Raw genomic sequence first — 22,759 nt, forward strand, 5'->3', positions numbered from 1 at the left:
GAGCACTGTGTCCAGTTCTGGAGCCCCTAGTACAGGAAGGATCTGAAGTGCTGAAGTGAGTCCAGAGAAGGGCCACAAAGAAGTGCAGAGGGCTGGAGCTGCTCTGCTATGAGGGCAGACTGAGAGAGTTGGGGTTGTTCTGTCTGGAGAGGAGAAGGCTCCCAGGAGACCTAATTGTGGCCTTCCAGTATCTGAAGGGGACTCCAAGAAAGCTGGGAAGGGACTTTCTAGGGTGTCAGGTAGGGATAGGAGCAGGGGGAATGGAAAAATAAAATAGAAATGGGTAGATTGAGATTGGATGTTAGGAAGAAGTTGTTCCCCATGAGGGTGGTGAAAGCCTGGCACAGGTTGCCCAGGGAGGTGGTGGAAGCCTCATCCCTGGAGGTTTTGAAGGCCAGGTTGGATGTGGCTGTGAGCAACTTGCTCTAATGTGGTGTGTCCCTGTCCCTGGCAGGGGGGTTGGGACTGGAGGATCCTTGAGGTCCCTTCCAACTCTAACAATTTTATGATTTTATGATTTTGTAAGGCATAGCTGTCTTTAATTAGAAGGATGCAAATTAGTTTTGTCTCTTTACCAATTGCTTCATCATTAGGCCTGAGTTAGTTGCTGTATTTCACTGCCTTTCTTGGTTCTCATAAACCTCTGTGTTTATGTTGAGATTCAGTTTAGAGCTGTTTGATACCAGAGATAACAATAATTGTGGGGACTCCAACCCTGGAAGTGCTCAAAACCAGGTCAAGTCCTTGAGCACCCTAGTCTAGTAGAAGATGTCCCTGCTCATGGCAGGGGGATTGGAACTGGATGCTCTTTAAGGTCCCTTCCAACCATTCTATGATCCTCTGACTCTATAATACTTGGTTTAATTTTGGACCAAAAGCTAAGAGCAGTGTTTTTCCTCATACAGAAACACTACACAAGCACTGCCCATAGTCTGTGAGGCTCTTCCCTCACGACACAGCAGACTGTTGGCAGAGGAGAGAGCAAACTCCCTTCTGACAATGATTTTTCTGAGGATATAGATTTATCAATCAGTGTTCAAGATTGTGCTATTGGTTTACCAGGAAGCTTTAAGGTCCTTTCCAACCATTCTATGATTCTCTGACTCTGTGATACTTGGTTTAATTGTGGACCAAAAGCTAAGAGCAGTGTTTTTCTTCACATGAAGGCACTGCACAAACACTGCCTCTAGTTTGTGAGGCTCCTGCCTTGTGACACAGCAGACTGTTGGCAGAGAGGAGAGTGAACTCCATTCTGACAACGATTTTTCTGAGGATAAAGATTTGTTGATCAGTGCTCAAGGTTGTGCTATTGGTTTGCCAGGAAGCTGCAGGGTTTATACCACTTTATTTCCACCACACTACATGATTTGAGAGAGGCAACAATAACATCAATACTTGGCAAACTGCAATGAGATCTCATTCTGTGCAAGATCCACTGGAATTATCTGCTGGTGATCTCTAAAGTTTCTGTAGGGTTACAGCTTCTGTACTCTCCTCTGCAATCACATTTACATAGAATCAAAGAGTGGCTTAGGTTGGAAGGGTCCTCAGAGATCGTCTACTCCAACCTCCCTGCCATGAGCAGGGATGTCTCACAACTAGACTCAGCTGCTCAAGGCCTCATCCAACTTGGCCTTGAACACAACCAGAGAGGAGGCATCCACAACCTCCCTGGCCAACCTATTCCAGAGTCTCACCAGCCTCATACTGAAGAACTCTTCCCTAAGATTCAGTCTAACCCCACTCTCCTTCAGCTTCAAACCATTCCCCTTTGTCCTGTCTCTGGAAGCCCTTATGAAAAGTCCCTCTCCAGTTTTCCTGCAGGATCTCTTCAGGTATTAGAAGGCAGCTCTAAGGTCTCCCCAGAGTCCTCTTCTCTTCTCCTCTCTTCTCCTCTCCTCTCTTCTCCTCTCCTCTCCTCTCCTCTCCTCTCTTCTCTTCTCTTCTCTTCTCTTCTCTTCTCTTCTCTTCTCTTCTCTTCTCTTCTCTTCTCTTCTCTTCTCTTCTCTTCTCTTCTCTTCTCTTCTCTTCTCTTCTCTTCTCTTCTCTTCTCTTCCCTTCCCTTCCCTTCCCTTCCCTTCCCTTCCCTTCCCTTCCCTTCCCTTCTCTTCTCTTCTCTTCTCTTCTCTTCTCTTCTCTTCTCTTCTCTTCTCTTCTCTTCTCTTCTCTTCTCTTCTCTTCTCTTCTCTTCTCTTCTCTTCTCTTCTCTTCTCTTCTCTTCTCTTCTCTTCTCTTCTCTTCTCTTCTCTTCTCTTCTCTTCTCTTCTCTTCTCTTCTCTTCTCTTCTCTTCTCTTCTCTTCTCTTCTCTTCTCTTCTCTTCTCTTCTCTTATCTCTTCTCTCTCTCCTCTCTCCTCTCTCCTCTCTCCCCTCTCCTTTCTCAACAACTCCAGCTCCCTCAGCCTATCCTCATACCAGAGGTGCTCCAGCCCTTGGACCATCTTTGTGGCTCTCCTCTGGAACTGTCTGAACAGCTCTCTGTCCTTGTGCCAGGGACAACAGTACTGGAAGGCAAGATGCACATTCCAATGAGACAAAGGCAGATACTCCCCAAAAGACTGCACTAAACTCTGTAATCTTTCCTTTAAATAAATAAATAGTTTAAAATAACAAAACAAACAAACACAAAAATCATTCTCAAACCAGCCTTCAATTTTACTTTTTAATCAAAACAATACAGGAGGGAAAGGAAGTTAAAGTGCGTTCAGTTTTTGTGACCACACTCAAACTGTGTGCCAGTCCCAAGACAGGGCTTAGCTCTAGAGGACACAGTGGTTAAGTTTTCCTGATGGAGACATTTAAGGATTAGTTAAGTGAAATGTGGGATGAAGAGGAACATTTCCCCTGATTCTCAACTCCCAGATGGCACACAGTGTAAGCACATGATCCTGCTGGTGACTTCTTTTGCTTTTTATAGGCTACTAAATGGCACTGACTCTCCTTTCCCCTTTACTTTTGAGGGGATTCAAGTTGTTTGCTCTTTTGGTGTTGTTGTTTTTTTTTTTTATGTTGTTGTTGCAGAGTTGAAACAAATTTGATAGGATTCATGGAACATCAAACTTCTAAAGAAGTGTCTCCAGTTTTCACCCTGACTAGCAGGTCTGCTGGACACTGTTAGCAGAAAAATTGCTCTGATATATTCACTTCTTCAAGATCACCTTTACAGAATCATAGAATGGTTGGAAGGGAGCTCCAAAGCTCATCCAGTCCAACCCCCTCTGCACTCAGCAGGGACATCTTCAACTAGACCAGGTCGCCCACAGCCCCATCACCTTGAATATCTCCAGGGATGGGGCCACAACCACCTCCCTGGGCAACCTGTTCCAGTGTTCCACCACCCTCCTGGTGCAGAATTTGTTCCTAACATCCAGTCTCAATCTTCTTTTGTCTAGTTTGAGGCCATTGCCCCTCATCCTGTCACTGCAGGCTCTCTCCATCCTTCTTCTAAGCCCCCTTCAGGTACTGAAAGACTTCTATTAGGTCTCCCTGGAGCCTCCTCTTCTACAAGCTGAACACTCCCAGCTCCCTCAGCCTGTCTTTCTGCCAGACATGTTCCAACTCCCTGATCATTTTTGTGGCCTTCCTCTAGACCTTCTCCATCAGGCCCATGTCCTTCCTCTCTTGAGGGTTCCATCCTCGTAGGTCCTCTTTGGCGAATAGAAGTTTGCTATTAGGTCTCAACAGAGCCTTTTCTTCTCCAGGCTAAAGCCGAGCTTGGCACACAGATGACCTCTAACTGTTTAAGCAGGCAAAAAGTACTCTGGATTGCTCATGGCAACAATAAAAAAATGCTCTGCAGAGTTTGATAGATTGTGACAAAACATTTTTACAACTTGGCTCTGCTGGGTTGGTGCAGAGAAAGGAGAATTCCTCCCCTCCTGTCATGCTCTTAAGATAACCTGAAACAGTGGGAATTGTCACTATTATGTAGGTAAAACTATTATGTGCAAAGCAATATTTCAGAGTGTGAGAGAAGAGATGCATTTAACAAGACCTAATTACATGTACTCTCATAAATCTCTTCTGATTGCTCTGGATTCCTACTTTCCCCCATCCATCTTCTGCACTTGAAGAGTGACAGCAGCGATGATTCACTTCGGTTCCATTAGTCACAGGTAAATGAGCAGCTTCTAAATTTACAGCCAGGCAAGACACTTGACTGCAAGTTATCTGGGAGAACTTCATTCTGGAGGCACTGCAGGTGAAGGGGAAAACAGGGTAGGGAATCACAGAATCACAGAAACATTCAGGTTGGAAAAGAGCCTCAGGATCACCAAGGCCAACCCAGAACCCTGCTCTACAAGGCTCACCCCTAAACCATAGCCCCAAGCACCGCATCCAAAACACCTTCAAACACAGCCAGGCTTGGGGACTACACCACCTCCCTGGGCAGCACATTCCAATCCCTGACCACTCTGCATGAGAAAAAACTTTTCCTAGTGTCCAGTCTAAACTTACCCAGTAGCAGCTTGAGGCCATTCCCTCTTGTTCTATCTTCAATTACCTGTGAGAAGAGACCAGCACCAGCCTTTCTACAACCTACTTTCAGGTATCTGTAAACAGCAATGAGGTCTCCCCTCAGCCTCCTCTTTTCCAAACTAACCATCCCCACCTCCTTCAGTTGCTCTCCATCAGATTTATTCTCCAGGCCCTTCACAGCTTCCTTGCCCTCCTCTGTCCTGGCTCCAGCACCTCCACATCTCTCTTGCATTGAGGTGCCCAAAAATGGTTGCAATACACAAGGAGTGGCCTCATCAGAGCTGAGTCCCAGGGGACAATCCCCTCCCTGCTCCTGCTGGACACAGCTTTTCTAATCCCAGCCAGGATGCCAGGGTTTAGAGTGGCTGGAGAGCAGCCAGGCAGAAAGGGATCTGAGGGTAATAGTTGACAGTAGGCTGAACATGAGCCAGCAGTATGCCCAGGTGGCCAAGAAGGCCAATGGCATCCTGGCCTGGATCAGGAACAGTGTGGCCAGCAGGAGCAGGGAAGTCATTGTGCCCCTGTGCTCAGCACTGCTCAGGCCACACCTTGAGTCCTGTGTCCAGTTCTGGGCTCCTCAGTTTAGGAAAGATGTTGAGCTGCTGGAAGGTGTCCAGAGAAGGGCAACAAAGCTGGGGAGGGGTCTGGAGCATAGCCCTGTGAGGAGAGGCTGAGGGAGCTGGGGTTGCTTAGCCTGGAGAAGAGGAGGCTCAGGGCAGACCTTCTTGCTCTCTACAACTCTCTGAAGGGAGGTTCTAGCCAGGAGGGGGTTGGTCTCTTCTCCCAGGCAGCCAGCAGCAGAACAAGAGGACACAGTCTCAAGCTGTGCTAGGGGAGGTTCAGGCTGGATGTGAGGAAGAAATTGTTCCCAGCAAGAGAGATTGGCCATTGGAATGTGCTGCCCAGGGAGGTGGTGGAGTCCCCATCACTGGGCGTGTTTAAAATCATTCTGGATGAGGCACTTGGTGCCATGGTTGAGTTGCTTAGATGGTGTTGGGTGATAGGTTGGGCTTGCTGATCTCGAAGGTCTTTTCCATCCTGGTTAATTCTATGATTCTGTGATAATATATTATCAATTAAGTGGACAGTGCTCACAAGACTTCTTACCTGTAAGGAAACTGAGGGCATTAAAAGTAACCATCCAGGGTAAAGAGCCCCTCCTCTAGGGCAGCTTTCTATCCTTGGCAAGACATTAAGGACCTTTACACTTCCAGCTATTGGGCTGCCTACATTCAGGCAGACATTTGTCAGCTCTGGATAGTGTTAGCAAAATGCATCCTGACACCTTGAAAATTGCTTGGAAACAAAAGCTTGCAAGGAAGAGTTTTGTCAGTTTGTGTGTCTCACAGGAAAGTCTTTAGAGAAGCTTCCTTTTGCTTCTAATCCATAAATTACAGCTTAGAGTGCTCTTAATTCCATGTAGCCTATATTCTCCTCCTTGTGATCACAGGGCATGAGTAAGCCACTTGCATACAAAATGCTGGGGGATGAGGGGGGGAAATGTAGTCATTGTTTAGTGGCAAAGAGGTGCCAGTTCTGTGGATAACTCTGGTCAACAGAGAAAGGAAATCCTGAATTTTTCCTGGCAAAATTAAGCCAATTTGAAAAGGGATCTCAAAAGCCAGGTAGGAAGTGATTTTTCTTCTTGTTGTTGGGTTTTATTCAGTCTGACTTCATCTATTTGGAGGCAGAAAATGAGTAGGAGAAAATTTGTATTAGGTTAATCTGCTGAGCAAGACAAATTAAGGAATCATAATGGTTCCTTTCACTCAGGCAGCTACTTAACAGCTTCATCAGAGGTCCAGGTATCACCAGAGCACAACCTTTCAACCTGTGTGATGAGCACAAGGACAACAACTCAGTTTTGTGTTGGGTTTCAAAGTTGGGTCAATCCCTAAGCATTCCCTCAAGTTTAACTCTTAAGTGATAAATGATTTGCTGCTGTTGTTGTTTTAGTCATGAGGAAGATGAGACTATCATAGAATCATAGAATTGTTAGGGTTGGAAAGGACCTCAAGGATCATCAAGGAGCCCTGTGAGGAGAGGCTGAGGGAGCTGGGGGTGTTTAGCCTGGAGAAGAGGAGGCTCAGGGGAGACCTTCTTGCTCTCCACAACCTGAAAGGAAGCTGTAGTCAGCTGGGGATTGGTCTCTTTTCCCAGGCAACCAGCAGCAGAACAAGAGGACACAGTCTCAAGCTGTGCCAGGGGAAGTTTAGGCTGGAGGGGAGGAGAAAGTTCTTCCCAGCAAGAGAGATTGGCCATTGGAATGTGCTGCCCAGGGAGGTGGTGGAGTCCTCATCCCTGGAGGTGTTCAAAACAGGATTGGATGTGGCACTTGGAGCCATGGCTTAGTTGTCAGGATGTGCTAAGTATTAAATAATAGTTTGGACTTGATGATCTCTGATCTCTCTATTGATTCTATGATTCTATACTTCTATGATTCCATGCTTTAGAATCATCATAGAATCAATAAGGTTGGAAAAGACCTCAAAGATCATCAAGTCCAACCTATCATCCAAGACCTCATGACTACTAAACCATGGCTCCAAGTGCCACATTCAATCCTTTTGAACACCTCCAGGGCCGGTGACTCCACCACCTCCCTGGGCAGCACATCCCAATGGCCAAATAGTTCTTCACAGAAAGAGTTTCTCCTCACTTTCTTCTATGATACTGTGATTCTATGACATTCAAGGTAAGAGTAGCTTTAGCAGGACAAAAAAAAGATTGCTGTAAAATCCAAGGTATTTTGTTAGATGGGAAATGTGAGGAAAGAGTAAAAAAAGCTGCTAAAAGATATCAATCCCCACCAAAAGTGAATCCTGCCAGAGCCTTGTTGGTTCTATGATTCTATGATCCAGTTCCAACCCCCCTGCCATGTGCAGGGATGCCATTTGTCATTTGCTTGGGGTAGGGTAACAATGAATTCCTCCACCAACTGCTGCTTGGTTTCATTTGTTTTACCTGGATACTGAAACTACTGCGTGTGGTTGACAAGAATGAGGTCAAATCTGATGAGCTTCCTTGATTGGTACCCCTTTAGGTACATCTGTTCTTCAAGTGACAGCCACAGATGCTGATGATGCCAACTATGGGAACAGTGCCAAAGTGGTGTACAGCATTCTCCAGGGACAGCCATATTTCTCAGTGGATCCAGAAACAGGTTAGTAACCCATCCAGCCTTGCATTGTTGCAATGACAGAGACAGGATGGAGGGATCAAGGAGCTTAATATTGGCATTGATATATTGGAACAGCCTTTTTTCTTTGCTAAATGGGCACAGGAAACAAAATGAAAGCTTCTTCTGTTAAAATAAGAGCATTACAGAACTGCTTTACCTGGCATGAGAGCACTTCTGGAAGAGGAGTGTTGACTGTAAAGGTCAGCACTTCAGAAAGGGTCTAGAATATTCTAAAGGGTCCAAAGATTCATGAATGGATTAAAGCTTATCTTACACCAATAAGCTTAACTTACACCAACTGCTGGGAATTTCACACAGTCACAGGATCACAGAATTGTCAGGGTTGGAAGGAACCTCAAGGCTCAGCCAGTCCCAACCCCCCTGCCATGGGCAGGGACACCTCACACTACAGCAGGTTGCTCACAGCCACATCCAGCCTGGCCTTAAAAGCCTCCAGGCATGAGGCTTCCACCACCTCCCTGGGCAACCTGTGCCAGTCTCTCACCACCCCCATGGGGAACAACTTCTTCCTAACAGCCAATCTGAATCTACCCACTTGTAGTTTTGCTCCATCCCCTCCCCAGTCCTATCACTCCCTGACACCCTCAAAAGTCCCTCCCCAGCTTTCTTGGAGCCCCCTGCAGATACTGGAAGGCCACAATTAGGTATCCTCAGAGCCTTCTCTTCTCCAGACTGAACAGCCCCAACTCCCTCAGTCTGTCCTCAGAGCAGAGCAGCTCCAGCCCTCTGCTCATCCTCGTGGCCCTTCCCCGGACACAGTCCAGCACCTCCAGATCCTTCCTGTAAGAGGTGCTCCAGAACTGGACACAGTGCTCCAGGTGGAGTCTCACCAGAGTGGAGCAGAGGGGGAGATTCACCTCCCTCGACCTGCTCATTATGCTTCTCTTGATGCAGCCCTGGATGTGATTGACTTTCTGGACTGCAAGTCCTCACTGCTGGCTCCTGTTGAGCTTCTCCTCCCCCAACACCCCCAGATCCTTTTCTTCAGGGCTGCTCTCCAGCCAGTCCCTGCCCAGCCTATAGCAGTGCTTAGGATTGCCCCGACCCAGCTGCAGGACCTTGCCCTTGGTCTTGTTGAGCCTCCTGAGGTCGTCATTGTCTCAGCCCTGCAGCCAGTCCAGGTCCCTCTGGATGGATCCCTTCCCTCCAGCCTGTGTCTGCTGGTGTCTTCAGCAAACCTGCTGGGGGTGCATTCAATGCCACTGTCCATGGTACCCACAAAGAAGCCTTTCTATTTTGAAGCTGTAAAGCATGAATGGAAGCCCTTTGAGCTGTTGTGCAGGAAATCAAGGAAGAGACAGACACAAGGAAAGGGGAAAAAAAAAGAAGCAAAGGTGATCTTGTGTGATCTTTGGATATCTACAGCTCAAATTCTGGGTTACAAAACCCTGATACAACAAGAGCCTCCCTCCAGCTGTCTGACCCTAATGCTCAGAATGCTTAGCAGGCACTGCATGAGCTGCCTCCTGCACCTTACCAACATTGTTCTGAGGTAAGAAAGGCAGAATTCAAGTGCAATTGCACCTAAATTCCCTTAATCCATTAAGCACACTCAAGTGATGGCTCATTTCCTTTGGAGAGAGTTTCTTCTTCTAATGTGAGGGCATTATATATATGTGCATAAAAGAAATGATTAAATATCAGATGGTTATAGTTTTAAAAGGGAGCATAATGATTTTGCCTAGGTTGAAGCATTTCTTTTCCCCCCACCATAGCTTTTCTGATCTCTCTCCATTGCTTCTTTTCTCCTCTGCTCAACACGTCTTTACCAGGCATGAGAAGGGAAACAGGACCAGCACCAGAGAGTTGCTAAGTGATGGCAGCCAGCAGATAGTTTAGGGGAGAGCTGGGCTCTTATCTTTGGTTCTGGGATGGATTCTGGGATTTGATTCTGGGATGTTTTGGTTGGTTGGTTAGTTAATCCAAATTTTTATTCTATTTTTATGTCACATTTCTTAGCAAGCCTCAGAGCATGAGGATGATCAGGGGCCTGGAGCACTGCCTGGGGAGGAGAGGCTGAGGCACCTGGGGCTTTTTAGTCTGAAAAAGAGAAGACTGAGAGGGGATTGAATAAATGTTTATCAATATCTGAGGGCTGGGGGTCAGGAGGGAGGGGACAGGCTCTGCTCACTTGCTCCCTGGGATAGGACAAGGAGCAATGGATGGAAGCTGCAGCACAGGAGGTTCCACCTCAACACAAGGGAGAACTTTTTTCCTGTGAGGGTCACAGAGCACTGGAACAGAGAGGTTGTGGAGTCTCCTTCTCTGAAGACTTTCAAGGCCTGTCTGGATGTGTTCCTGTGTGACCTGAGCTAGATTGTATGGTCCTGCTCTGGCAGAGGGGTTAAACTCAATGATGTCTTTGGGTCCCTTCCAACCCCTGACATCCTGTGAGCCTGTGAATAATTCTGGATCATATGCAGAACCATCAGACTTCAAGGGGATTTCCCCCCCCCTCCCCCCACCTTGTTTTACTCTCCTTCTAGGAGTAGGAGTTTTCCAGGGCTGCTTTTTCTGTTTGGGTTTGGAGGGTTTTTTTCATTGTTTTGGTTTGTTTTGGGTTTTTTTCCATGATATAACAATTTTGATATCAAGAAGAGCTTAAAATAAGAGCCACTTTCTCAGAAAGGAAAAGAAGAGGTGTAAATCCTACAAGCAAAAGAAGGACACTGCATTTAAGAATCCCCTACTTCACAAGAGAAAGCTCTCATCACTTGAACATCTCCAGAGAAGGGCAATGAGGCTGGGGAGAGGTCTGGAGCACAGCCCTGTGAGGAGAGGCTGAAGGAGCTGGGGTTGCTAATGACCTGTGAGAAGAGACCAGCAGCAGCCTCTCCACAACCTCCTTTCAGGTAGTTGTGGATAGCAATGAGGTCTCTCCTCAGCCTCCTCTTTTCCAAACTAACCATCCCCAGCTCCTTCAGGCTCTCTCCATCAGATTTATTCCTCAGGCCCTTCCCAGCTTCCTTGCCCTCCTCTGCCCTGGCTCCAGCACCTCCACATGTCTCTTGCATTGAGGTGCCCAAAAATGGTCACAGTACCCAAGGTGTGGCCTGCCCAAAGCTGAGTGCCAGGGGACAATCCCCTCCCTGCTCCTGCTGGACACAACATTGCTGATCCCAGCCAGGAGGCCTTTGGCTTTCTTGGCTACCTGAGCACACTGCTGGCTCCTCTTCAGCTGCTTGGCCATGAGCACCCCCAGGTCCCTTCCTGCCAGCAGTCCCTTCCTGACACACTGCCCTATGCCTGGAGCCTTGCTTGGGGTTGTTGTGCCTCGAGTGCAGGCCCTGGCACTTGGCCTTGTTGAAGCTCATCCCATCAATGCTGGCCATGGATCCAATCTACCCAAGTCCCTCTGCAGATCCTCCCTACCCTCATGAAGATCAACATTCCCACCTAACTTGGTGTTCTCTGCAAACTTACTGATGGCACACTCACCACAATGCCTCACAACTCTTGTTACACTTATTTCCATTCCTATTTTTGCTGGTTTATTTTTTTTTCCCTTAAACTCACATTAAATCAGCCATAGATTGAAAGGCTTACTGCAGTATACCTTGGCTTTATGACTGTGGATTAACATCTGCACAGTGGATCCCACGTAAATCCATTTAAAGACTCTGAGATTAAAGTGAGTGGTGCTTAGCCTGGAGAAGAGGAGGCTCAGGGGAGACCTTCTTGCTCTCTCCAACTCCCTGAAGGGAGGTCATAGCCAGGTGGGGGTTGGTCTCTTCTCCCAGGCAACCTGTGACAGAACAAGAGGACACAGTCTCAAGCTGCGCTGAGGAGGTTTAGGCTGGAGGTGAGGAGAAAGTTCTTCCCAGAAAGAGTAATTGACCATTGGAAAGTGCTGCCCAGGGAGGTGGTGGAGTCACCATCCCTGAAGGTGTTCAAGAAAGGCTTGGATGTGGCCCTTGGAGCCATGGTTTAGTTAGTGTGTCCAGAGAAGGGCAACAAGGCTGATGAGAGGCCTTGAGCACAGCCCTGTGAGGAGAGGCTGAGGGAGCTGGGGTTGCTTAGCCTGGAGAAGAGGAGGCTCAGGGGAGACCTCATTGCCCTCTACAACTACCTGAAAAGTGGTTGTAGCCAGGAAGGGGTTGGTCTCTTCTCCCAGGCAAGCATCATCAGAACAAGAGGACACAGTCTCAAGCTGTGCCAGGGGAGGTTTAGACTCGAGGTGAGGAGAAAGTTCTTCACCAAGCGAGTCGTTGGTCATTGGAATGTGCTGCCCAGGGAGGTGGTGGAGTCCCCATCCCTGGAGGGGTTCAAGAGGGGATTGGATGTGGCACTTGGTGCCATGGTCTACTCATGAGGTCTGTGGTGACAGGTTGGACTCGATGATCCTCGAGGTCTCTTCCAACCTTGATGATCCTGTGATCCTGTGATAGTTGTCAGGAGGTGTTAGGTATTAGGGAATAGGTTGGACTTGATGATCTCTGGGGTCTTTTCTAACCTGGATGATTCTGTGATTCTATGGTTCTATGATTATATGATTCCTTTCCTTCACCTCACTGTCTCTTCCTCTTCTTCTTTCTGTTTGTTTGGTTGTTTTTTTGTTCTTGTTGTTTGTTTTTTTTTTCCCTTTCTTTTTCTCTTTTCTCCAAGGCATAATCAGGACTGCTTTACCAGAGATGAGCAGAGAAAACAGAGAACAGTACCAAGTGGTCATCCAGGCCAAAGACATGGGAGGACAGATGGGAGGCCTGTCAGGGACCACCACGGTGAACATCACCCTGACTGATGTCAATGACAATCCGCCTCGCTTCCCCCAGAGTATGGAGCTTCTAACAGTTCTCTTCTTACCCAAGGAACCTCTCTAAAAAGAGCTCTTTCACTCTCACCATCTGGGATCTTCATTTCTCCTTTGCTGTTTTAATAGCATAAAGGTTGGCCCACTGCTGTGCTTGTTTATGTGGCAGGCACACGAAGGCAAAAGGGAATTCCTGCTTCCATGTTTGCAACGGCAAAATGGTTCTTGGAGTGAGAAACTTACTTCCCACCCTTGCTCTGCTTACAGGAATGTGAGCTGTAAAAACACCTAGGCTAACTGCAGGGACTCAACAGCCTTCAGAGGAGCTCAATTGCAAAATAAAGAGTTTGTGTTTTAAAGACACTCTTCATAGGATCATAGAGTCATGGAACATGGATTCGTAGGACACAAAGTGATAGACTGATAGACTCATACAATCACTGAATCATAGAATGGTTTGGGTTGGAAGGAACCTCCAAAGGTCATCTAGCCCAACCTCCTCTGCAGTCAGCAGGGATCAGGTTGCACAGAGCCCTGTATAGCCTCACCTTGAGTATCTCCAGGAATGGGGCCACAACCACCACCCTGGGCAACCTCTTCCAGTGTTCCACTACTCTCCTGGGGCAGAAATTTTTCCTGACATCCAATCTAAATCTGCTCTTCTCCAGTTTGAAGCCATTGCCCCTTGTCCTATCACTGCAGACCTTTGTAAACAGTTTCTCCCTATCCTTCTTGTAGTCCCATTCAGTTATTGAAAGGCTGCAATTAGTTCTCCCTGGAGCCTTCTCTTCTCCAGGCTGAACACCCCCAGCTCCCTCAGCCTGTCCTCATAGCAGAGCTGCTCCAAACCCCTGATCATTTTTGTGACCCTCCTCTGGCTCTGCTCCCTCAGCTCCATGTCCTTCCTGTGTTGAGGGCTCCAGAGCTGGACACAGTACTGCAAGTGAGGTCTCACCAGGGCAGAGCAAAGAGGCAGAATCACCTCTCTCAATCTGATGCAGCCCCCTTAGTTCTCATGTTTAGACAAACAAAGAGGTCAGCAAATTTCTGATGTACTGTCTTGTATAGAGCTGGTCTGAAGATTTGAGCTGCTGGAAGTCTAAGCAGTGAATTAAGGTACTTGTAGTCTGTGTTGAGCTCTTAATGTTGAATGTTTTTGATAGTCCAGACTAGTCTGACACAATGAAGGGGGTCTAAAATATCCCTGTAGAATGAAAAATGGCAAACAGCTGAAGGTTGCACAGTACAGAAAACTTCACAGTATCTTAGTACAGATCTTTTCATGCCAGGCAAGGCCAGACATGAAGTCCCAAACTGTTACAACCAGGGTCTGATAACTGTTTGATAGGATGCAGACAGAAAAAAATGTGCAGCTTCAGATCAGTGCCTGCTGGAAAAAAAGGTCCCCATTATAAAATCTGAATTCATAGAATTCATAGCATCCCAGAATGGTTAGGGTTGGAAGGGACCTCAAGGATCAGCCAGTTCCAACCCCCCTGCCATGGGCAGGGACACCTCACACTACAGCAGGTTGCTCACAGCCACATCCAGCCTGGCTGCAAACACCTCCAGGGATGAGGCTTGCACCACCTCCCTGGGCAGCCTGTGCCAGGCTTTCATGGGGAACAATTTCTTCCTAACATCCAATCTCAATCTACCCATTTCTATTTTATTTTTCCATTCCCCCTGCTCCTATCCTTCCCTGACACCCTCAAAAGTCCCTCCCCAGCTTTCTTGGAGCCCCCTTCAGATACTGGAAGGCCACAATTAATTCTCCCCAGAGCCTCCTCTTCTCCAGACTGAACAGCCCCAACTCCCTCAGTCTGTCCTCATGGCAGAGCAGCTCCAGCCCTCTGCTCATCCTCGTGGCCCTTCTCTGGACACCTTCCAGCACCTCCAGATCCTTCCTGGCACAGAGGCTCCAGAACTGGACCCAGTGCTCCAGGTGGGGTCTGAGCAGAGCAGTGCAGAGGGGGAGAATCACCTCCCTTGACCTGCTGGCTATGCTCTCTTGCTGCAGCCCAGGATGTGATTTGCTCTCTGGGCTGCAAATGCTCACTGCTGGCTCCTGTTGAGCTTCTCCTCCACCAGCACCCCCAGGTCCTTTTCTTCAGGGCTGCTCTCAATTGCTTGTTAGCTGCTGGCACTGTTAAAGGACCTGACTGGGTCTCTTTACAAATCCCCCAAGGACTGAACAAGCAGAGCTGATTTAGGAAACACTTTCCTGGACTTGAAGAAACTTGAAAAGTGCTTCAGTATCATGGCAATAAGTACAGACAGAATGGTTTAAATAGGTCATCCTGGCACAGACTTCAAGAAACATTAGAAAAGTCTGACTAGGGGAGAAAGGATTCCTGAAATTGCATAGCACATTTCTATCTCTATTTATGATGACAAATTGTCTTTCAAAAAGGCAGGGGAGGGGAAGCACTGCAGCCCTCATAAAGAAAATATCATTTGAAACCACACTTGGAGTTTACTTGCTGAGAACCACCTTCACATGCCAAATTCAAACAGCAATTTTTACTAACCTTCCTGTTTGACTTCAGGAAGCAATACTGCTTAAGCTTATATAAGCATGATACAGTCCATAATATCTTGGCAAATCATAGAAACACAGAATTGTCAGGGTTGGAAGGGACCTCAAGGATTATTTAGTTCCAATCCCCCTGCCATGGGCAGGGACGCCTCATGCTACAGCAGGTTGCTCACAGCCACATCCAGCCTGGCCTTCAAACCTTCCAGGCATGAGATTTCCATCACCTTCCTGGGCAACCTGTGCCAGGCTCTCACCACCCTCATGGGCAACAACTTCTTCCTGATATCCAAACTCAATCTATCCATTCCTATTTTATTTTTCCATTCCCCCTGGTCCTATTTCTCCCTGACACCCTATAAAGTCCCTCCCCAGCTTTCATGTAGCCCCCTTCAGATACTGCAAGGCCACAATTAGGTCTCCTTGGAGCCTTCTCCTCTCCAAACTGAACAGCCCCAACTCCCTCAGTCTGTCCTCAGGGCAGAGCAGCTCCAGCCCTCTGCTCATCCTCATGGCCCTTCTCTGGACACCTTCCAGCACCTCCAGATTCTTCTGTGATAAGGGCTCCAGACCTGGACACAGAGCTCCAGGTGAGGGTCCACTCCCCTTTCTTCCCCTCCCCTCTCCTCCCCTCCCCTCTGCTCGAATCTCCCCTCTTCATTTCTCCCCTCCTCTCCTCTCCTCTCCATAATGTGAGGCAACAACAAGTGAAAACGTGGCCTGAAGCAGAGAGTAAATTGCAAATGCAAGCAACAGGAGTTAATGTCAAGATCTAAAGAGAGATTTCTTAGAAGGGCAGAAGAAAGGGAAATGGCCAAGCACACTGTGGAGTGCTGGTTGTTCAGCCTGCACGAAGGGCCAGCTTTTCTGCTTTGCTTCCTGCAAGGCATCATGGGCAGTTAAAAGACATAGGCATGCTTCAATTGAATTTAAATGCCACCATTATGAAAATCTCCCAGCTTCTGTACCTTAAACCAGATCAGCCATCTCTCATGCCAGAGCAAAAGCTCCTGCTGTGTAGCATTCCACCCAGCACCACAAAAAAGAAGGAATGCTTTCAGGTGCAAAAAGCACTCAAGGGAGTGTTTCTCCTGGAAGGAGTCATAAGTAGCATGATTAAATCTGTTCTTCTAGAGCATTTCTGGCCCCAGAATTGTTCTGAATATGAACAAGCCTTCAAACTTGTGGCTCAGCTGCCAGGCATTCAAACTTTCAACCCATTTCCAGGCTGGCTTAAGGGCCAGCCCAGCCCTACCAACTGACAAGCAATAGTATGTGTTTTTAGTCTGGGTGGATTGCAGCCAAACAGCCTGCTGCTGAGTTTTCACTTAGAACCTTGCATTTGCAGCAGCAAATACAATTTAGCACCCAGCTTTAGCTTTCATTATGTGACATGGCCATACAAAACAGAAGGTGTTTGCTGTGACTCTTTTGTACTTGGTACAAACGTGGATGGAAGCTCATTCAGCACTCAGGGGTTTTGTCTATTCCCTGTACCTGAAAGGCAATTTAAGGGCCCTTTAGGTGCCTGGAAAGAAAGCAAAGGACATGGAAATACAGGAATTTGGCTGGTTGCAAGAATCATAGTTGACTGTACCTCACTCAAAACTCAATACAATTAATTCAAGCTGCTACTGGAACCCTTCAAATAAGGACTGTGCACTTTATCAGGGGGCAGCTTTGTCACATTTAAGGTATTTTTTCTGTGTTCTTACTTCACACAACAAATCAATTTATGTGAGAAAAATGTTCAAAACAGACATCAGATCTGCAGCCCTCGACACAGGAAGGACATGGAGCTGTTGGAGCAGGTCCAGAGGAGGGCCACAAAAATGATCGGGGGTTGGAGCACCTCTGCTGCGAGGACAGGCTGAGGGAGCTGGGGGTGTTCAGCCTGGAGAAGAGAAGGCTCCAGGGAGACCTAACAGCAGCCTGCCAGGACCTGAAGGGGGCCTGGATAAAGGATGGAGAGAGACTGTTTGCAAAAGCCTGCAGTGACAGGATGAGAGACAGTGGCTTCAAACTGGAGAAGAGCAGATTTAGATTGCATGTGAGGAGCAAGTCATGCACCATGAGGGTGATGGGCCACTGGAACAGGTTGCCCAGGGTGGCAGTTGGGGCCACATGCCTGGAAATATTCAAGGTGAGGCTGGACAGGGCTCTGGGCAACCTCATCTAGTTGAGGCTGTCCCTGCTGACTGCAGAGGAGGTTGGGCTGGGTGACCTTTGGAGGTCCCTTCCAGCCCAGCCCATTCTACGGTTCTAAGATTCTCTGATTCAGTGCTTCTGTGATTCTGGAACACCACATGTGAAATGCTGGTTGTCTATCTGATTATATATACTTTTAAAAGAGTTTCCTCCTGGCAAATTACTGAGAACACAGATTGGGAAATATTTGTGCCTTGCTAGTGATGAAAGGTCTGCACTGCCTAGTTCTGACTGCTCAATATAACCACCTGACACCTTTACCTGCAACAGAATGACTTCATAATCAGATGTTTTTATCACAAATGTTGTCAGAGAAATACATCTAAATTCACTTTTCATACAGGTGGGCAAAATTAAAATGTCTGTGTAATCAGAATTGTTTCTAGCAAGCCCTGATTATAAAAACATTAAATGAAGCCAACCATTGAAAACTCACTAAAAGGATGCTCAGAGTAAATAAAAGACAACCTGAATGCATCTGCATTTCAATTAACTCCAGCAATTAACTTGAACATGTATCCAAATTCTCTTTGCAATGACAGAATCACAGACTTATTGAAGCAGGAATAGACCTCTGAAAATCATCCATCCCAGCCTATGACCTAACACCGCCACACCAACCAGAGCATGGCACTGAGCACCACATCCAATCTTTCCTTAAACACCTCCAGGGATGGCAACTCCACCAGCTCCCTGGGCAGTCCATTCCAGTCTTTAATTCCCTTTCCATCAGGAAGTGCTTCCTAACATCCAACCTAAACCTCCCCTGGCACAGCTTCAGGCCATGCCCTCTCCTCTTGTCACAAGTTGCCTGGGAGCAGAGCCTCACCCCCACCCTTCTCCAACTTCCCTTCAGGTAGTTGGAGAGTGTGAGAAGTCTCTCCATCCTTCTTGTAGTCCCATTCAAGTATTTCAAGACCACTATTAGGTCTCCCTGGATCCTCCTCTTCTCCAAGCTGAACACCCCCAGCTCCCTCAGCCTCTCCTCATCAGACTTCCCCTCCAGTCCCTTCCCCAGTCTCATTGCTCTCCTCTGCACCCACTCCAGCACCTCAAGATCTTTCTTGCAGTGAGGCTCCAGAGCTGCACACAGTGCTCGAGGTGAGGTCTCCACAGTGCCAAGTACAGGACAGAATTCCATCCCCAGTCCTGCTGGCTACACTATTCCTGACCCAAGCCAAGAAGCCATTGGCCTTTGGTGCCACCTGGGCACACTGCTGGCTCACGCTCAGCCAGTTATCAGCCATGACTCTTTAGCATATATTGCCAATAACAGATGACTGAATGAACCACTTTTTCCACACAGAACACCTGCAAGTCCTGAACATATTTTTCAGAAGGATTTTTTAGCCTATTCTATTTTAGTCCCTTTCCAAAATCCACATTAGTGTCTACAGTCTTCTGTGTTGAGAATACTAAACAAAAACTCCTAATACTTCTGAATATTTCTGGAACACTTCTAGAATGCTAAGAGAAAAATAAATACAATCACTGTTAACTGGCTGACTAATCCCAGGCACCAATATAGGCTGGGCAGGGACTGGCTTGAGAGCAGCCCTGAAGAAAAGGACCTGGGGGTGCAGGTGGAGGAGAAGCTCCACATGAGCCAGCAGTGAGCACTTGCAGCCCAGAGAGCCAAGCAGAGCCTGGGCTGCAGCAAGAGAAGTGTGGCCAGCAGGGCCAGGAAGGGGATTCTGCCCCTCTGCTCCACTCTGCTGAGACCACAGCTGCAGCTCTGGGGCTAGTTCTGGAGCCTCTGTGCCAGGAAGGCTCTGGAGGTGCTGGAAGGTGTCCAGAGAAGGGCCACGAGGATGAGCAGAGGGCTGGAGCTGCTCTGCTGTGAGGATAGACTGAGGGATTTGGGGCTGCTCAGTCTGGAGAAGAGAAGGCTCTGAGAAGACCTAATTGTGGCCTTGCAGTGTCTGAAGGGGGCTCCAAGAAAGCTGGAGAGGGACTTTTGAGGGTGTCAGGGAGGGATAGGACTAGAGGGTAATGGGAAAGCTGGGTAGATTGAGATTGGATGTTAGGAAGAAGTTGTTCCCCATGAGGGTGGTGAGAGCCTGGCACAGGTTGCCCAGGGAGGTGGTGGAAGCCTCATAAAACCCTGGAGGTGTTTGCAGCCAGGCTGGATGTGGCTGTGAGCAACCTGCTGTAGTGTGAGGTGTCCCTGCCCATGGCAGGGGGGTTGGAACTGGCTGATCCTTGAGGTCCCTTCTAACCCTAGCAATTCTATGATTCTACAATTCTACATTTCTATGATTCTATGACTCTATGCTTCTATGACTCTATGATTCTATGACTCTATGCTTCTATGACTCTATGAATCTATGCTTCTATGACTCTATGATTCTATGACTATGATTCTCATTCTAATCAGTGTCAGAACCTCATTGTTGACCTTCTCCCTTGTAGCTAAAGAATGGAGGGGGGGGTGGGATAGGAAAAGAAAGAAACCCATGAAAATGAGAGAACTAAATGGCTCTGAAGAATCACCTAAGATCTGGAATTTTTGTGGCAATTTGTCAATCAATTCCAAGCTCCCTTTTAAAGTCTATGATGATGACTAACAGCATTTCTCTTAATGTGTTTCAAACTTCAAGCTGCTTAAAGGAAAACAGAATCTAAGTGGAACTGAAGGTGTCTGTTATTCAGAAGAACAAAAGCTTCTCAAACCCATAAATTCTTCTTTCCCCTTTTCCCAGGCACCTACCAGTTCAGCTCTCCTGAGTCTGCACAACCTGGGACCCCTCTTGGAAGAATTAAAGCTAATGACCCTGATGTGGGTGAAAATGCAGAGACTGAGTACAGCATCTCCAGCGGGGACGGATCAGACGTGTTTGATATCGTCACTGACAGGAAGACTCAGGAAGGGATTATAATTGTCAAAAAGGTTTATTTTTCCTCCCTTTCTTTGATCTGTACTTGGCTCTCCAGGTGTTATGGTGATTTGTCTTTTTGCCAGGGGAAGCAAGGAGAGATCTCACTAGAGGGGTCAGGCAGCCAAAGAGTTGTTGTATTAGTTTTGCTCTTCTCTTCCTTCAGCAGGTATCTGCTATTTTCAAGTCTCGAGGGAAATTTGCTGGCATGTCACTTCACATAAAGCAATATTTCAGGGGCTGTTGTCTGTTCAATATATAGACACTCACACACACAGTACTTTCAAATTAGGGCTGTGAGAACCTGGAGGGGCTCAGTTCACAGTGGGTTTCGTCAGCTGAATGCTGCAATAAGGCTCGCAAGGGCTGGAGGCTCACCTGAAGTTTGATGAACTTACGTCTCCAAAGCTCAAGTGCCCAACAATCACACATGTCCAGTACCTAAAATCCATCTTGGTTTAAATCCAACCTGAGTGAATCATACCTTGTTATGCATTCTGTCAATGGAAGTCCAAAGAGCCAGGACTTGGGCAGAAATTTAATTCAAGATACCATCTCTGACAGACCTATTGTCTCTCTTTTAGTGCTTGGGCTGTTAAACTCAAGACTATTTTTGGTTCTATTCCTCCTGAATCTATCAGAAACAATTAGCTGATGTCTGCATCTATGTCTGGAAACATTTCTATGTGTGCATGCATGTGTATGCGTGCACATGTGAAGAGAAGAGAAGAGAAGAGAAGAGAAGAGAAGAGAAGAGAAGAGAAGAGAAGAGAAGAGAAGAGAAGAGAAGAGAAGAGAAGAGAAGAGAAGAGAAGAGAAGAGAAGAGAAGAGAAGAGAAGAGAAGAGAAGAGAAGAGAAGAGAAGAGAAGAGAAGAGAAAAGAGAAGAGAATTAACCAGGCTGGAAGAGACCTTTGAGAACATCAAGCCCAACCTATCACCCAACACTAAACCATGGCACCAAGCACCCCATCCAGTCTCTTCCTAAACACCTTTGGAATGGGCTGCCCAGGGAGGTGGTGGAGTCACCATCCCTGGAGGTGTTCAAGAGGAGATTGGACGTGGCACTTGGTACCGTGGTTTAGTAGTCATGAGGTCTGTTGTGACAGGTTGGACTTGATGATCCTCGAGGTCTCTTCCAACCTTAGTGATACTGTGATACCTCCAGGGATGGTGACTCCACCACCTCCCTGGGCAGCCCATTCCAATGGCCAATCTTTTCTTCCTAACATCCATCCTAAACCTCCCCTGGCGCAGCTTGAGACTGTGTCTCCTTGTTCTGGTGCTGTATTTATCCATATGGATAGTTATGATATAAACATCACCTAGACTGGAAATCAGATGGCATAGTCTCTCTTTTCACTCTAGGACCATGGAGGAGCTGTGAGTTACATAGAATATAGAATACATAGAATACATAGAATAAACCAGGTTGGAAAAGACCTTCAAGATCATTGTGTCCAACCCATCAACCAATCCAACACCACCTAAACAACTCCTTTCTTTGCCTGGAGGTGTTCAAAAAGGGATTGGATGTGGCACTTGGTGCCATGGTTTAGTAGTCCTGTGGTCTTGCGAGACTGGTTGGACTTGATGATCTTTGAGCTCTTTTCCAACCTTGTTGATTCTATTCTATGATTTGAAGTATGTGAAGGTAGGTGGTAACCAGGAAGGAGTAAATAAAAAGACAATAGGGCAGAGAGCATTTGAGATCTGGGATAACAGTTCTTGATCCTTCCAGTGAGATGAGACAAATAAGCCCCTTTAGCAACTCCTACTTGTGGTTTGAATCCAACTTCCTTGTTTCTTTATTTATCTACAGACTGATTCCTCCTGGTTTTCCAGGAACTGGAACAAGCAGTAGGCTGAGAGATCAGAATTGCCTCGCTGCCCTCAAATATTCCTTAGTTTTCTTACACCTGGAGCAAGTCCTAACATACTCCATCTTCTCCATGAAGCATTACATTTCAGAGCTTTGGGACTAAAGCTGCCTACAGTTCTTGGTCATGGTTATAAAACTGATCCCCAGTTCTTATAGAGTGACACATTCATTATTATGTATTATTATTGTTATTATTAGTATCATTATTATCATCATCATCATTATTCTTTTCATTTTCATTATTATTATCATTATTATTGTATTTGAATCGTTTTTATTATTATTATTGCCGTGGTTGCTGCTGTTATTTTTATTATTGCTGTTATTATCATCATTATTATTACATTTTAATTATTTTCATGATTACTGTGGTTGCTGCTGTTATTATTGTTGCTGCTCTTATTATTGTTGTACTTGCTGTTATTGTTATTATTGCTGTCATTGTTATCATCATTATTACAACTGTATCTTAATTCTTTTCCTTATTATTGTTGTTGTGGCTGTTGTTATTGCTAATATTATTACCATTATTATCATCATTATCATATCAGATTATATCATTATGATCATTATCATGGTGATTCTATGATAAGAATCATAGGAATAATAGCAATAATTGATTCCCTGATTCTGTGATGCTGCACCATGATCCTGTGATAATAATCCTAGCAATCAGGATTCTATGGCAGTAGCAGTAATAACAATAATAATAATAGATGCTGTGCATTAGATGATAATAATGATAATAATAACAATAATAGTGTCTATGATATTAATGATAATAACAATACGTTCAGCAACCCCATGCAGAGCTACAGGCTGGGGTCA

General features: G+C 46.6%; 1 protein-coding gene across 1 annotated transcript in view; it reads left to right on the plus strand.

Annotated features, from left to right (window-relative positions):
- Positions 1 to 22,759, plus strand: part of CDH9 (cadherin 9) — a 133,333-nt gene that overhangs the window by 83,965 nt on the left and 26,609 nt on the right. The window contains exons 4-6 of the mRNA XM_009907619.2: positions 7,522 to 7,641; positions 12,286 to 12,453; positions 19,877 to 20,064. Of these exons, the coding sequence (XP_009905921.2) occupies positions 7,522 to 7,641; positions 12,286 to 12,453; positions 19,877 to 20,064 (476 nt within the window). The remainder of the gene's footprint in view (positions 1 to 7,521; positions 7,642 to 12,285; positions 12,454 to 19,876; positions 20,065 to 22,759) is intronic.

This window comes from Dryobates pubescens, chromosome 9 (genome assembly GCF_014839835.1).
Source record: "Dryobates pubescens isolate bDryPub1 chromosome 9, bDryPub1.pri, whole genome shotgun sequence".
Lineage (NCBI taxonomy): Eukaryota > Metazoa > Chordata > Aves > Piciformes > Picidae > Dryobates > Dryobates pubescens.